At 39.9% G+C, this 13,613-nt stretch overlaps 1 protein-coding gene across 1 annotated transcript; it reads left to right on the top strand.

Annotated features, from left to right (window-relative positions):
• The first annotated feature begins 92 nt into the window (after nucleotides 1–92).
• On the top strand, nucleotides 93–11,738 carry LOC131706962 (gastrula zinc finger protein XlCGF57.1-like). The gene is made up of 3 exons (XM_059008953.1): nucleotides 93–232; nucleotides 4,523–5,033; nucleotides 7,012–11,738. The coding sequence occupies exons 2-3, from the start codon at nucleotides 4,553–4,555 to the stop codon at nucleotides 8,343–8,345; spliced, it is 1,815 nt and encodes a 604-aa protein (XP_058864936.1). The 5' UTR covers nucleotides 93–232; nucleotides 4,523–4,552; the 3' UTR covers nucleotides 8,346–11,738.
• The last annotated feature ends 1,875 nt before the right edge of the window (nucleotides 11,739–13,613 follow it).

Genomic DNA, 13,613 nt, shown 5'->3' on the forward strand with positions numbered 1-13,613 from the left:
GTGACGTCAGAGGCAGACTCCCGCTGGCGACGCAGGATTTTTAGGAGTTACTAGAGCGCAGGCAGAGTCATACCTCAGCGCATTTTCAAAGAGAATAAAAACAACGACAAACGCCTGAAATTTAAAAGAAAAGAAAGAAAAAAACCGACTCAGCCCTGCACAGTTGTTTTTAATTTATTTAACATTTTGTTGCGCACCAGTTGACAAGGCGTGGACGATAAATAATAAAAAAGTGAGTTCCATGTTGTTGTTTTTAATTGGTGTTTGGTTGTTCTCGACGCAGTGGTGTTTTGCTGTTAGCCGCGGGTTTTTCAGCCGGTCAGTGTTTCTGTGCAGCGCAGGTATGTGATGTTCTCGTCATGGGTAGCTAGTAATGTCAGCGCGGTGTTGATGTGGTTTAACCTGCTGAACTCGGATGCGCGCAACCTCTCGATGCTCTCCTAGTGTCTGGGATAAATCCCGACTGAACTGAACAGATACTGTACGAAACTACACGTGATTGTAGATTCATATTGAATATAAACTACATGAAAACGCATTGCGCGCTGAGAGATAAGCACGTCCGTCTGTGTTAATGACTTTATAAAACATAATGTTTTTGATTACCCTATATATATATATATATATATATATATATATATATATATATATATATATATATATATATATATATATATATATATATATTTTAATTTGATTTATTTATTAACTGCAGATGTCTTAAACTAAATGATACAGATGCGGTTGTTTTAAACTAAATGATACAGACGCGGTTGTTTTAAACTAAATGATATAGACGCGGTTGTTTTAAACTAAATGATACAGACGCTGTTGTTTTAAACTAAATGATATAGACGCGGTTGTTTTAAACTAAATGATACAGACGCGGTTGTTTTAAACTAAATGATATAGACGCGGTTGTTTTAAACTAAATGATACAGACGCGGTTGTTTTCGTTATTTTGAGAAAAGGTATTTAGAGTGTCGCGCTACAGGAAGTGGCTGAAAACCGGTGTAGGTGCAGAACGTGGTACATCATCAGAATGTGGTACTGGTACCAAAACTTGATCCGTGTGACGTTAAAAAATGGTACACTGTCAGTGTTGTGATTGACTGCTGCACAAATCACTAGGAATAAGACAAACTGTGGTTCACCCACAAAATTGTATATGTTTACAATGTTAGATAACACCATTTGTTGCTCATCAGTTAGTCACATATTTGCTGAATTGGTTATATATATATATATATATATATATATATATATATATATATATAATATATATATATACATATACAGCTCTGGAAAAAATTAAGAGACCACTGCAAAATTATCAGTTTCTCTGGTTTTACTATTTATAGGTATGTGTTTGGGTAAAATGAACATTTTTGTTTTATTCTATAAACTACTGACAACATTTCTCTCAAATTCCAAATAAAAATATTGTCATTTAGAGCATTTATTTGCAGAAAATGATAACTGGTCAAAATAATAAAAAAGATGCAGTGTTGTCAGACCTCGAATAATGCAAAGAAAATAAGTTCATATTCATTTTTAAACACCACAATACTAATGTTTTAACTTAGGAAGAGTTCAGAAATCAATATTTGGTGGAATAACCCTGATTTTCAAGCACAGCTTTCATGCGTCTTGGCATGCTCTCCACCAGTCTTTCACATTGATGTTGGGTGACTTTATGCCACTCCTGGCGCAAAAATTCAAGCAGCTCGGCTTTGTTTGATGGCTTGTGACCATCCATCTTCCTCTTAAACATATTCCAGAGGTTTTCAATGGGGTTCAGGTCTGGAGATTGGGCTGGCTATGACAGGGTCTTGATCTGGTGGGCCTCCATCCACACCTTGATTGACCTGGCTGTGTGGCATGGAGCATTGTCCTGCTGGAAAAACCAATCCTCAGAGTTGGGGAACATTGTCAGAGCAGAAGGAAGCAAGTTTTCTTCCAGGACAACCTTGTACTTGGCTTGATTCATGCGTCCTTCACAAAGACAAATCTGCCCGATTCCAGCCTTGCTGAAGCACCCCCAGATGAGTCCAATTTTCAGCTTTGCCCAACACCTGGTCGTCTAATGGTTAGACGGAGACCTGGAGAGGCCTACAAGCCACAGTGTCTCACACCCACTGTGAAATGTGGTGGAGGATCGGTGATGATCTGGGGGTGCTTCAGCAAGGCTGGAATCGGGCAGCTTTGGCATGAATTGTAAGGTCTAAACAGAATTAAAAAATAACTTAATACAGTCGGCAAAATTCCTTAGTAACAAAACTAATCTGTACACAAAATATTAAGGCATCGGGTGTTCGATGTGCTTTTAGTACTCGCATACACACACATGCGCACACACACGCGCGCACACACACACACACGTGTGGAAGGCCACACTATTTAGTGCATCTTCAAATATTTAGTACATGCAGGGGCACTGGCCCCTCCAATAATCATCTCCAAAATATTGATTTCTGCCCTTTCTGTCACTGACACTCACACACTAAACGTATTTCCTCATAAAGTGTAGTTATGGTCGTGTGTGTACTTGGTTTGCACATGTCCCCCCCCCCCCCCCCCCCCCCATAAGAAATAAGTAATAATAATAATAACGTGCAGTTAAGGACTGGCGCTTGTGTCCCTTTAATGTTTGAGTCCAGCTGTAGTAGTACAATTAGTGGATAAACCGCACATTTTAAAAATGATGCTATTTTATGCTAAACTGAAAACTGTTAATATACTAAAGGGAAAGCACTTGTGAAGCTGAATCGAGAGCTTCAATGCAGAGTTCCTGAAATGCAGTGTGATTTATTCGTACACCACATTGAGCCTGTTTTAACGCTCGGGAATCGGACAATGCAATGTCTTTGTCAGAACTCATGAAGCTCTGTAAAGAACATGACCTGGACTTCTGTATCCTGATGTATTCCACCTACAGGTGCTTTGGGCCGCACTACCTGTTACAGCTGCAACTGCAGAAAGATGTGTCAGTGATAAAAAGCTCCACAGCGTATGGAGTTTCATTGAAATGGCGAGTGTAATGCTATTTATTTATATAACCATATCAACACACACCACACACATTGTGTGTGTATATATATAGATATATATATGGTTTTTTGTTTTGTTTGTTTAATGTGTCTCCCCAATTGCGGTGTTTATTTCACATGCCCCTGAGTACACACGTTGATTTTGATAAATACATTAACTACATGTTCTAAACAAATGTAAATGAACTACGTATTTTTCTACGTAGGGGCTGGTCATTTTACAGTCATGCAGCGTCATTACAAGAGTAGCCAGTCGCCTTTGGGATAACATCTTTTTAATTTCAGACTTTTTACGGTTAGAAAAAAAAATCAAGAATAATGAAAATTGCAAACCATGCCGGTGAGAGATTTTCTTCCACAGTGCAAATCTAGATTTGCTGAGTGCTGCCGACTTCTTGAGACAGACAGTGTTGAGCGTGACACGGTTCAATTTGCATTGACAATGTACTAAATTGACATTGTCGTGTTTCTTTACAAACACAAAAATAAATACAAAAACAAACATTTTAACAAAAACACTTGCTCACAGAGTGAAATCAAACAGTTAAAACAAAACAAAGTCACGAACACTAAAAGAAACAAAACAGACCCTGGGTCAGGCTGGGCAGTTTCCTTCACTGTTTCTGCACAAGGTTTTTAAACAATAACAAAACATCAGATTTTTTAAAAATACAAAACAAAACACAAGGCTGCGCTGTCATATTTATACATTCTATTAATAATACAGTCATATTTATACATTCTATTAATAATACAGTCATATTTATACATTCTATTAATAATACAAAGCCTCTATACAAGCAGGGCTTTGCCCTGCCCCCGCTAATAGTGTGCAGGGCTCTCTCCTGCTGCCCTGCTGCAGGCTCTCTTACAACCGTATTGTCAATAAAATGCACAGTACTACTGAATTTATAATACTTTTCATTGTACTGTCAATGAAATTTGATTTCAGTGTTACTGTAGCTTCAGTAGAAACTCAGTATGCATTTGGCATTATTTTATTACTGTAACGTCAAGCTTGGCAAATGTCTGTGATATTCTTTGAGCGCTGGATGCGGAAGCAGGTATCTTGTTTGTTTATGTCCGTGTTATGTCTGTGGTGAAGGGACTATCTGTATTGCTCAGATCCGACTCCTTTTTTTTTTTTTTCGCCTGCTATCGGTCTCACTCAGCCATTGAAAGCTTTTCTCTGCTTTTTCCTGAGAAAAAACAACTAGAGACCTGTGCTTGGCATCTTTTTGATGATGTCGGACCGGAAAGGAAAAATTGTAATGCTGGACCTGGTCCGACATAGGGCCACAAATGGTTAAACTTTTTCAACAGATAAAATTGTATGATATTATAAATTTATTACTAGAAATTCTGTGTTCCTTCAATAGTAAAGCCACTCCTGCTATAATGCCAGATTGTGTCTGTCCCTTGAATGCCCTTCATAACACTGTATTTAAATAGATACATAATTATTTTTTCAGCAGCTACTAAACAGAATCCCGTGTGCTGCCATGGACAGTGTGAAGATGGACTCTGTCCAGATTAAAGAGGAGTTCCCTGAACTTGAACCTGTCCCCATTAGAGTGGAGTTCTCTGGGCTGGCTTCCCTCCCCATTAAACAGGAGCTCTGTGAGATGCAATGTGACAGCAGTCAGCCTGAGGTCTCTGACATTAAAGCTGAGCATAATGAACTGGAGATCCCCCAGACAGAAGAACCCCTTCCTGTGAAACAAGAAGAGGTGCTGGAAACTGACTGTATTAAACAGGAGCCCCCTGAAGTAGAGTTTGAGCACATGGAACCAGGGAAGGAAGAATCTGAGAACTTCAAACCAAACATCCCTGAGCTGGATCCTGTGTGCCTGCGGGAGTGTAGCGTGGTGCTGGAGAGAATCTGCGTGAGAGAGCAAGGCGCTGGAGAGGAAGGCTCTCCCAACAGCATGCAAGGAGGTGGAAAGGAAGACGGGCGCTCCCATTCAGAATGCAGTCTAGCAGGTGAGTGACTCCCAGTAGCTGTGACATTGTCATTCTAGATTGGGTGAAATCCACAGTGTGGTTGAGAGGGAGGGAGCATATTGGTTAGATTACTTTTAAAATCTGTCCAATCAGAATACTGATCTAAAAATGACTAATCTATTTGAACACTTTAAAAGTAAATGGTATTTACTCTGGTCCCTCCGCAGTCAGATATGCGACAGATTACTGGATTTGTATTTGATTGGTTTTACAGACTAGTTTTAAACATATAAAAGACAAATCACATGAGCCTATGCTGTAGTCAGATATACATTGATTTAGGCAGACGGATTCCAGAATAGCCAGGCTCTGGACTGTAGAGGGGATCACACCATTCATTTCAATAGGGATTAGATCGGGACCCCAAAATCATACCGAATTAGAATGCTGGTTTGTAGAGGGGCTGGATTAGACAGGGCTCTACAGCTATGCACAAAAGCTTTGCATCTCCTACAATTGTAGGATTGAGGCATAATAAAAAAACATATAAACATCAGTTAGACCTTTCATTTAGCATCATGTAATCAAAGAAACTACTAAATTATATTGGAAAAGTCCACCGGAAGCCACAATAGTAGCACAGTATGTTAGATTTCAATGTCACATTGCATATTTTTTTTATTTTTTATTGTCGCCATCCTCAAATTCTAGGTGTTTCTAAACTTTTGTCTGTAGTGTAGGTTGCTGATGCATTTACAGTCTGTGTAACTGTATAAAATAAACTGCTTGTGCTTCTGTCTGTGTACTGGAGTCCTGTAACCCACTGTGTTGGGATTCAATTATAGGAATGATAAATAGAGAGAATTGAATTAACAAAACACATAAACCCTGCATGTGTAATGTAATGCTATGGCATGGGGCTGCACATTTCTAATGCACCGTGATGTATATCTGTACAACAATAAACAAGATGATTCCAAACAGAGAGAGGGAGGGAGCCGTTCCAGTCTCCAAGGACATCATTGACAGCTGATGCGGATTACACTGCAGTTCAGTGTATGCATCTGTACAGACCCCAAGATTAGAAAAAACTCCATGATGAGAGAGATATCATTGTAATCTAATGCTGAGGAGAAAAATATATTGTAGGGTTTGTCAGGGGAAATAGACCTGAAACATTACAGGAGAACTTCACAGTCAGATTTTGATCCCAGGGCTCGGTTTCACCAGCATCAGTCTTTACTGACTTTGCTTTCACACAGAAAGGCTTTATGTTTAACTTTGCATTTTTAAACTGGTGTAACCCAGAGCAAACCCCACAGCTAAAATGCACACACTTTAATCCAGGGGTTCCAAACAGCACCACCTTCAGGCCGCGGGTGCAATGACATTCTATGTGTTTTTTTCTATTAATAACGATAAGCAGGCATCGGCAGCAGCTGTAATTATAGAAAAATAAAGTGTAGCAAGGGAGTATCGACGGACTGTCAATCAAAGCAGAAATTCACAAATCAGAGCTAACAGATTGCCTTCCTGTAGGCGGGATGTAGAGCGAGAGCTCTGACAATAGGGCGGTGTTGAGGTCATGTGATCGCTCTGCTGGCAGATGTAAAAAGTGTGTTCAGTATTCATAACATTACAATATGTCGAATCCGCTACCAAAGAATACGTTTTGCAAAGTATAAAGAACAGAAAAGGCAGCTGCAGGAGTTTGAATTTTTAACTCTGTGCATATTCTATGTGATTTCCATCTGTCACATTATTTATTCAAATGAATAAAGGACAGTTTAGATTAGCTTTATTTATCATGTTACAGGTTTAAACATAGAAAATGTTTTTAATTTGACATTTTCCCCAGGAGTGCTAATAGTGGGCCACAGCGCCTGATGCAGCTGAACAGGTGGGCCTCGGGTAAAAAAAATTGGGAACCCCTGCTTTAATCCACTCCACCACCCAGGCACATACCCTAAGCCTACAAGCAGCCCCTCTTACTGTCTTTCTTGTTCATATTTTCCAGGTTCCAGTCCAGCAGCTAAGAGGACGGCCGGTGGTGAATATTCTGACTGTGGGAAAGGTTTCACCCAGTTAGGACGTTTAAAAATACACCAGCAAATTCACACAGGAGAGAAACCGTATTGCTGCTCTGACTGTGGGAAGAGTTTCAGTCGCTTAGGAAACCTGAAAACACACCAGCAAATTCACACAGGAGAGAAAACATATCGCTGCTCTGACTGTGGGAAAAGTTTCAGGGAAAGAGGAACCCTGAGAAATCACGAGCGAATTCACACAGGAGAGAAACCGTATTGCTGCTCTGACTGTGGGAAGAGTTTCAGTCAATCAGGACCCCTGAAAGCACACCAGCAAATTCACACAGGAGAGAAACTGTATTGCTGCTCTGACTGTGGGAAGAGTTTCAGAAATTCAGGAAAACTGAAAACACACCAGCGAATTCATACAGGAGAGAAACCGTATTGCTGCTCTGACTGTGGGAAGAGTTTCCGAGTTTCAGAAAAACTGAAAACACACCAGCGAATTCACACAGGAGAGAAACCATATTGCTGCTCTGACTGTGGGAAGAGTTTCAGTCTGTTAGGACACCTGAAATCACACCAGCAAATTCACACAGGAGAGAAACCGTATAGCTGCTCTGACTGTGGGAAGAGTTTCAGAAATTCAGGAACACTGAAAATACACCAGCGAATTCATACAGGAGAGAAACCGTATTGCTGCTCTGACTGTGGGAAGAGTTTCAGTCAGTTAAGTAACATGAAAACACACCAGTTAACTCACACAGAAGAGAAACCATATTGCTGCTCTGACTGTGGGAAGAGTTTCAGAGAAAGAGGAACCCTGACAAAACATGAGCGAATTCACACAGGAGAGAAACCGTATTGCTGCTCTGACTGTGGGAAGAGTTTCAGAAATTCAGGAAAACTGAAAACACACCAGCGAATTCACACAGGAGAGAAACCGTATAGCTGCTCTGACTGTGGGAAAAGTTTCAGTCTGTTAGCAAACCTGAAAACACACCATAAAATTCACACAGGAGAGAAACCATATCGCTGCTCTGACTGTGGGAAGAGTTTCAGAGTTTCAGGAAAACTGAAAACACACCAGCGAATTCATACAGGAGAGAAACCATATTTCTGCTCTGACTGTGGGAAGAGTTTCAGGCATGCAGACTCCCTGAATAAACACCAGCGAATTCATACAAGAGAGAAACCGTATCGCTGCTCTGACTGTGGGAAGAGTTTTAGTCAGTTAAGTAACCTCAAAAAACACACCAGCAAACTCACACAGGAGAGAAATTGTATCAGTGCTCTGACTGTGGGAAGAGTTTCAACAAGTTAGGACATCTTCAAACACACCAGTGAATTCACACCGGAGACAAACCCTAAGGACCATGTTCATTCAGAAAGAAACATTACCTTACATCAGTGCTCCAGATAAGGTTTGGGGTCTAGGAGTAACTTACCCTCTAATTTTAACACAGAGTAAAATGTATTTTCAGTGGGTAAAATGCAACATTTCTTTGAAGTCCTGAGTAATCTCGATAAATACTGTACAATCTTTGATGCTAATGGGCAGGCATTAAAAAAGAGCCTTCCATTTTAAATGCAGTGTTTCTTTGAACTACAGTACAACCACAGCTCTACAAGGTTCTGTATTGGCTCAGCACATTTATTTTCCAGGTATCACACTGACTCTGCAAATCAATTACATTATATTTTAACATTAACCTCTTTTGCGATAGGGACGTACCTGGCACGTCATGATTAAAAACATGGTTAAAAATGTTTAAAAAAAAAATAAAAATCTGGATTGCTGTGGCTCATCGAGGAGTTATTACACAACATATTAATGTCATTATATTACACACATTAAATATATTTGATGTGATGCAGTTGTTAAATGTAATTTACAGCCTGTTTGAATGCAAGCAGTGGCCATCTTTGGCTTGCACAAACATCCAGAATGAATTTAAAACAATCTGTGTGTAACTTTTGTTTTCTTTTCAATGAGGATTGATAATAAAAAAAGTTTACCTTTTGATTAGTAGCTGTTTTATCGAGCTGTGCTTCATGAAATCAGCTTTGAAGTAACATACAACTATTTGTCTATTATTATTATTATTATTATTATTATTTATTTCTTAGCAGACGCCCTTATCCAGGGCGACTTACAATCGTAAGCAAATACATTTCAAGTGTTACAATACAAGTAATACAATAAGAGTAATACAATTACATTATATTTTAACATTAACCTCTTTTGCGATACAGACGTACCTGACACGTCATGATTAAAAACATGGTTAAAAATGTTTAAAAAAAAAAAAAAAATCTGGATTGCTGTTTTTTCCCTCGGGGTCGCTCATCAAGGAGTTATTAAACAACATATTAGGTTGGTTGCTTTAATGTCATTACATTACACAGATAAAATATATTTGATGTGATGCAGTTGTTAAATGTAATTTACAGCCTGTTTGAATGCAAGCGTTGGCCATCTTTGGCTTGCACTGGAAACATCCAGAATGAATTTAAAACAATCTGTGTGTAACTTTCGTTTTCTTTTCAATGAGGATTGATAATAAAAAAAGTTTACCTTTTGATTAGTAGCTGTTTTATCGAGCTGTGCTTCATGAAATCAGCTTTGAAGTTACATACGACTGTTTGTCTATGTCTTGTTTTGTTCATGTGACAGAGAGGAAGATACGGGGCAGCAGTGTGGAGTAGTGGTTAGGGCTCTGGACTCTTGACCAGAGGGTTGTGGGTTCAATCCCCGGTGGGGACACTGCTGTTGTACCCTTGAGGTACTTTACCTAAATTGCTCCAGTAAAAACCCAACTGTATAAATGGGTAATTGTATGTAAAATAATGTGATATCTTGTAACAATTGTAAGTCGCCCTGGATAAGGGCGTCTGCTAAGAAGTAAATAATAATAATAATAATAATAATAATAATAATAATAATAATAATAATAATAATACTGACTGTCATCGTGGGACACCATTGTAATGCACCGAGCGTGTGGGAGCTACTGTATCATCGTCTGACACCATTGTAATGCACCGAGCGTGTGGGAGCTACTGTATCATCGTGTGACACCATTGTAATGTACAGAGCGTGTGGGAGCTACTGTATCATCGTGTGACACCATTGTAATGCACCGAGCGTGTGGGAGCTACTGTATCATCGTGTGACACCATTGTAATGTACAGAGTGTGTGGGAGCTACTGTATCATCGTGTGACACCATTGTAATGCACCGAGCTTGTGGGAGCTACTGTATCATCGTGTGACACCATTGTAATGTACAGAGCGTGTGGGAGCTACTGTATCATCGTGTGACACCATTGTAATGTACAGAGTGTGTGGGAGCTACTGTATCATCGTGTGACACCATTGTAATGTACAGAGTGTGTGGGAGCTACTGTATCATCGTGTGACACCATTGTAATGCACCGAGTGTGTGGGAGCTACTGTATCATCGTGTGACACCATTGTAATGTACAGAGTGTGACACCATTGTAATGCACCGAGCGTGTGGGAGCTACTGTATCATCGTGTGACACCATTGTAATGTACAGAGTGTGTGGGAGCTACTGTATCATCGTGTGACACCATTGTAATGCACCAAGCTTGTGGGAGCTACTGTATCATCGTGTGACACCATTGTAATGTACAGAGTGTGTGGGAGCTACTGTATCATCGTGTGACACCATTGTAATGTACAGAGCGTGTGGGAGCTACTGTATCATCGTGTGACACCATTGTAATGTACAGTGTGTGGGAGATACTGTATCATCGTGTGACACCATTGTAATGCACCGAGCGTGTGGGAGCTACTGTATCATCGTGTGACACCTTTGTAATGTACAGAGTGTGTGGGAGCTACTGTATCATCGTGTGACACCATTGTAATGCACTGAGCGTGTGGGAGCTACTGTATCATCGTGTGACACCTTTGTAATGTACAGAGTGTGTGGGAGCTACTGTATCATCGTGTGACACCATTGTAATGCACTGAGCGTGTGGGAGCTACTGTATCATCGTGTGACACCATTGTAATGTACAGAGCGTGTGGGAGCTACTGTATCATCGTGTGACACCATTGTAATGCACTGAGCGTGTGGGAGCTACTGTAGCTGCAACTTTTATAAAAATAAATAAATACATAAAACATTTTGTCCAGTGTCGTAAACTCAGTGATCATAGGGTAAAAATAATCATTAGGAACCGTGTGTTTTTTGTATATAGCTACTGTGAGTGAAACCTTGTATCTCAGACTTGTGTCTGGTTGAGTTGATTGGCGAGAAACTGTTAGGCTAGTGAGTTTGAGCATACAATTGATATATTTTACATATTTTTCAAAGACTGTATCTTACTTTTGTAATCCCTGTAGTCATAGTTCTTTTATAAATTTATATTAGATCTAATTTCATTTTTCTACCGACCTCCCCCCCAAAAAAAAAATTATTATTAATTTTTTGTATATTTCATCTGATTTTTTTTCTTCATTTGATTTCTTTCTTTTCTTTCTATTCTTTATACATAAAAATCATAAAAACGCCTTTCTAAAAAAGTAAGTCTTTAAATTAGCTTTAAAAACACTCAAAGAAGCTGAGTCCCTGATCTCTAGTGGAATAGAGTTCCATAATTTGGGATCATAGCAACAGAAGGCCCTGTCGCCCATAGAGCGCAGGCGAGCAGACGCGACACACAGCAGTCTGAGATCAGCAGAGCGGAGATAAAAGATCTGACAGAGAAGTTGGAGAGTAGCCCATGAAGAGCCTTATATGTCAGCATTCAAAATTTTAAAATCAATTCTAAACCTGATAGGCAGCCACTGCAAGGCCTCCAAGACAGGAGTGATGTGATCTCTTGAGCGGGACCGAGACAAAATTCTGGCTGCAGAGTTTTGAACAAATTGAATTTTAGTGAGGATGCTATTAGACACCCCAGCGAGCCGGGTGTTACAGTAATCGATCCTGGAGAAAACAAAAGCATGAAGCAGTTTTTCAGCTGCAGGTAGAGAAAGCATGGGATGCAGTCTGGCAATATTTCTAAGGTGAAAAAAAAGAAACCTTGACAATATTCAGCACATGCGATTCAAAAGTTAAATTTTAGATCTGAACTCAAGCATGGTTCCATCAACAGTCAGATTTAAAGCATTGGTTATTCCTAGCTGGCGGGGAGTACCTAACAACATTACATCAGTCTTGTCACAATTAAGGTGTAAAAAGGTGTAAATACCTCTATAAGTCGCCTCTTGCTCTCCTCCTTTCTAGGCTCTACAGATTCAGCTCTTTCAGTCTATCTTCATATGACATGCCCTTCAGTCCTGGAATTAATCGTGTTGCTCTCTGTACTCTCTCCAATGCCTCAATGTCTTTCTTATGATAAGGGGACCAGAACTGGACACACTATTCTAGGTGTGGTCGTACCAGTGCATTGCATAATTAATATAACTTCTCTTGATTTGAATTTAACTGTCTTGAATATATAACCTAACATTCTATTTGCCTTTTTTATAGCTTCTTAAGAGATTCATCCATTACTACCCCCAAGTCCTTTTCATGCATAGCCTCCTCTGTTTCATCACTATTCATGCTGTTTTTGTGCCGTATGTGCAAGACTTGTATTTATTCACATGTGTCAGCCCAAGCTTGAATCTTATCTAAAGCTGTGTGGCAAAGTGGTTTGCAGTGTGCAGGTGTAGAGGTGATGCAGTGCTTAAAACAAGAACAGACAACAAAGTACTGGTGAAATGATGGTTTATTTATAATCCAAAGTCTGATGACAACAGTAAAGAATAATGAGAACTGGCAATACACAATGATGTGCCTTGCCCAGTTAAATCCAAGGGTTCAGTCCCGAAACAGTAAACACGGTATGTAAACACACACAGTGAACACAAACACGGCCACAAGGGTAAAGTGAGTGCTGTAGTGCAAATGCAATTTAGCATGAACAAGTGCAGTGTTGTCCGTGTTTAGTGCTGGCCTGTAGTGACAGCTCCGGATCGTGATAGCCGTCTAATAACAAGAAACAAGATACAATTAGATACGACAGGAAATTATTATTATTTATTTCTTAGCAGACACCCTTATCCAGGGCGACTTACAATTGTTACAAGATATCACATTATTTTTTACATACAATTACCTATTTATACAGTTGGGTTTTTACTGGAGCAATCTAGATAAAGTACCTTGCTTAAGGGTACAGCAGCGGTGTCCCCCACCTGGGATTGAACCCACAACCCTCCGGTCAAGAGTCCAGAGCCCTGACCACTACTCCACACTGCTGCTCTCCTTCCGGGTTCGCATTAACCATAACAAAAGGAACAGATCACCTCGCTACGTCCCTGTGTCAGAGTGGTTAACAGTGTGCAGGTGCAGGTGATTAGTAATCAGACAGACAATGATAAATCCAGGTGCAATGGCGTTTTATTTTTAAACCCAAAGGCCTGATGGCAAACAGCAGTAAACAATTGTATTGTTTTATTTGTAATCCTCGGGTTGGCCCTGAAATAATAGTCCCGTTCTTTTAAACACCCACTGCTAACCATCCACAAAGTGAAACTGATGAGGTCACTTATGCTATAGATTCCAGC

The sequence above is a fragment of the Acipenser ruthenus genome, chromosome 38, assembly GCF_902713425.1.
Source record: "Acipenser ruthenus chromosome 38, fAciRut3.2 maternal haplotype, whole genome shotgun sequence".
Classification (NCBI taxonomy): Eukaryota; Metazoa; Chordata; class Actinopteri; order Acipenseriformes; family Acipenseridae; genus Acipenser; species Acipenser ruthenus.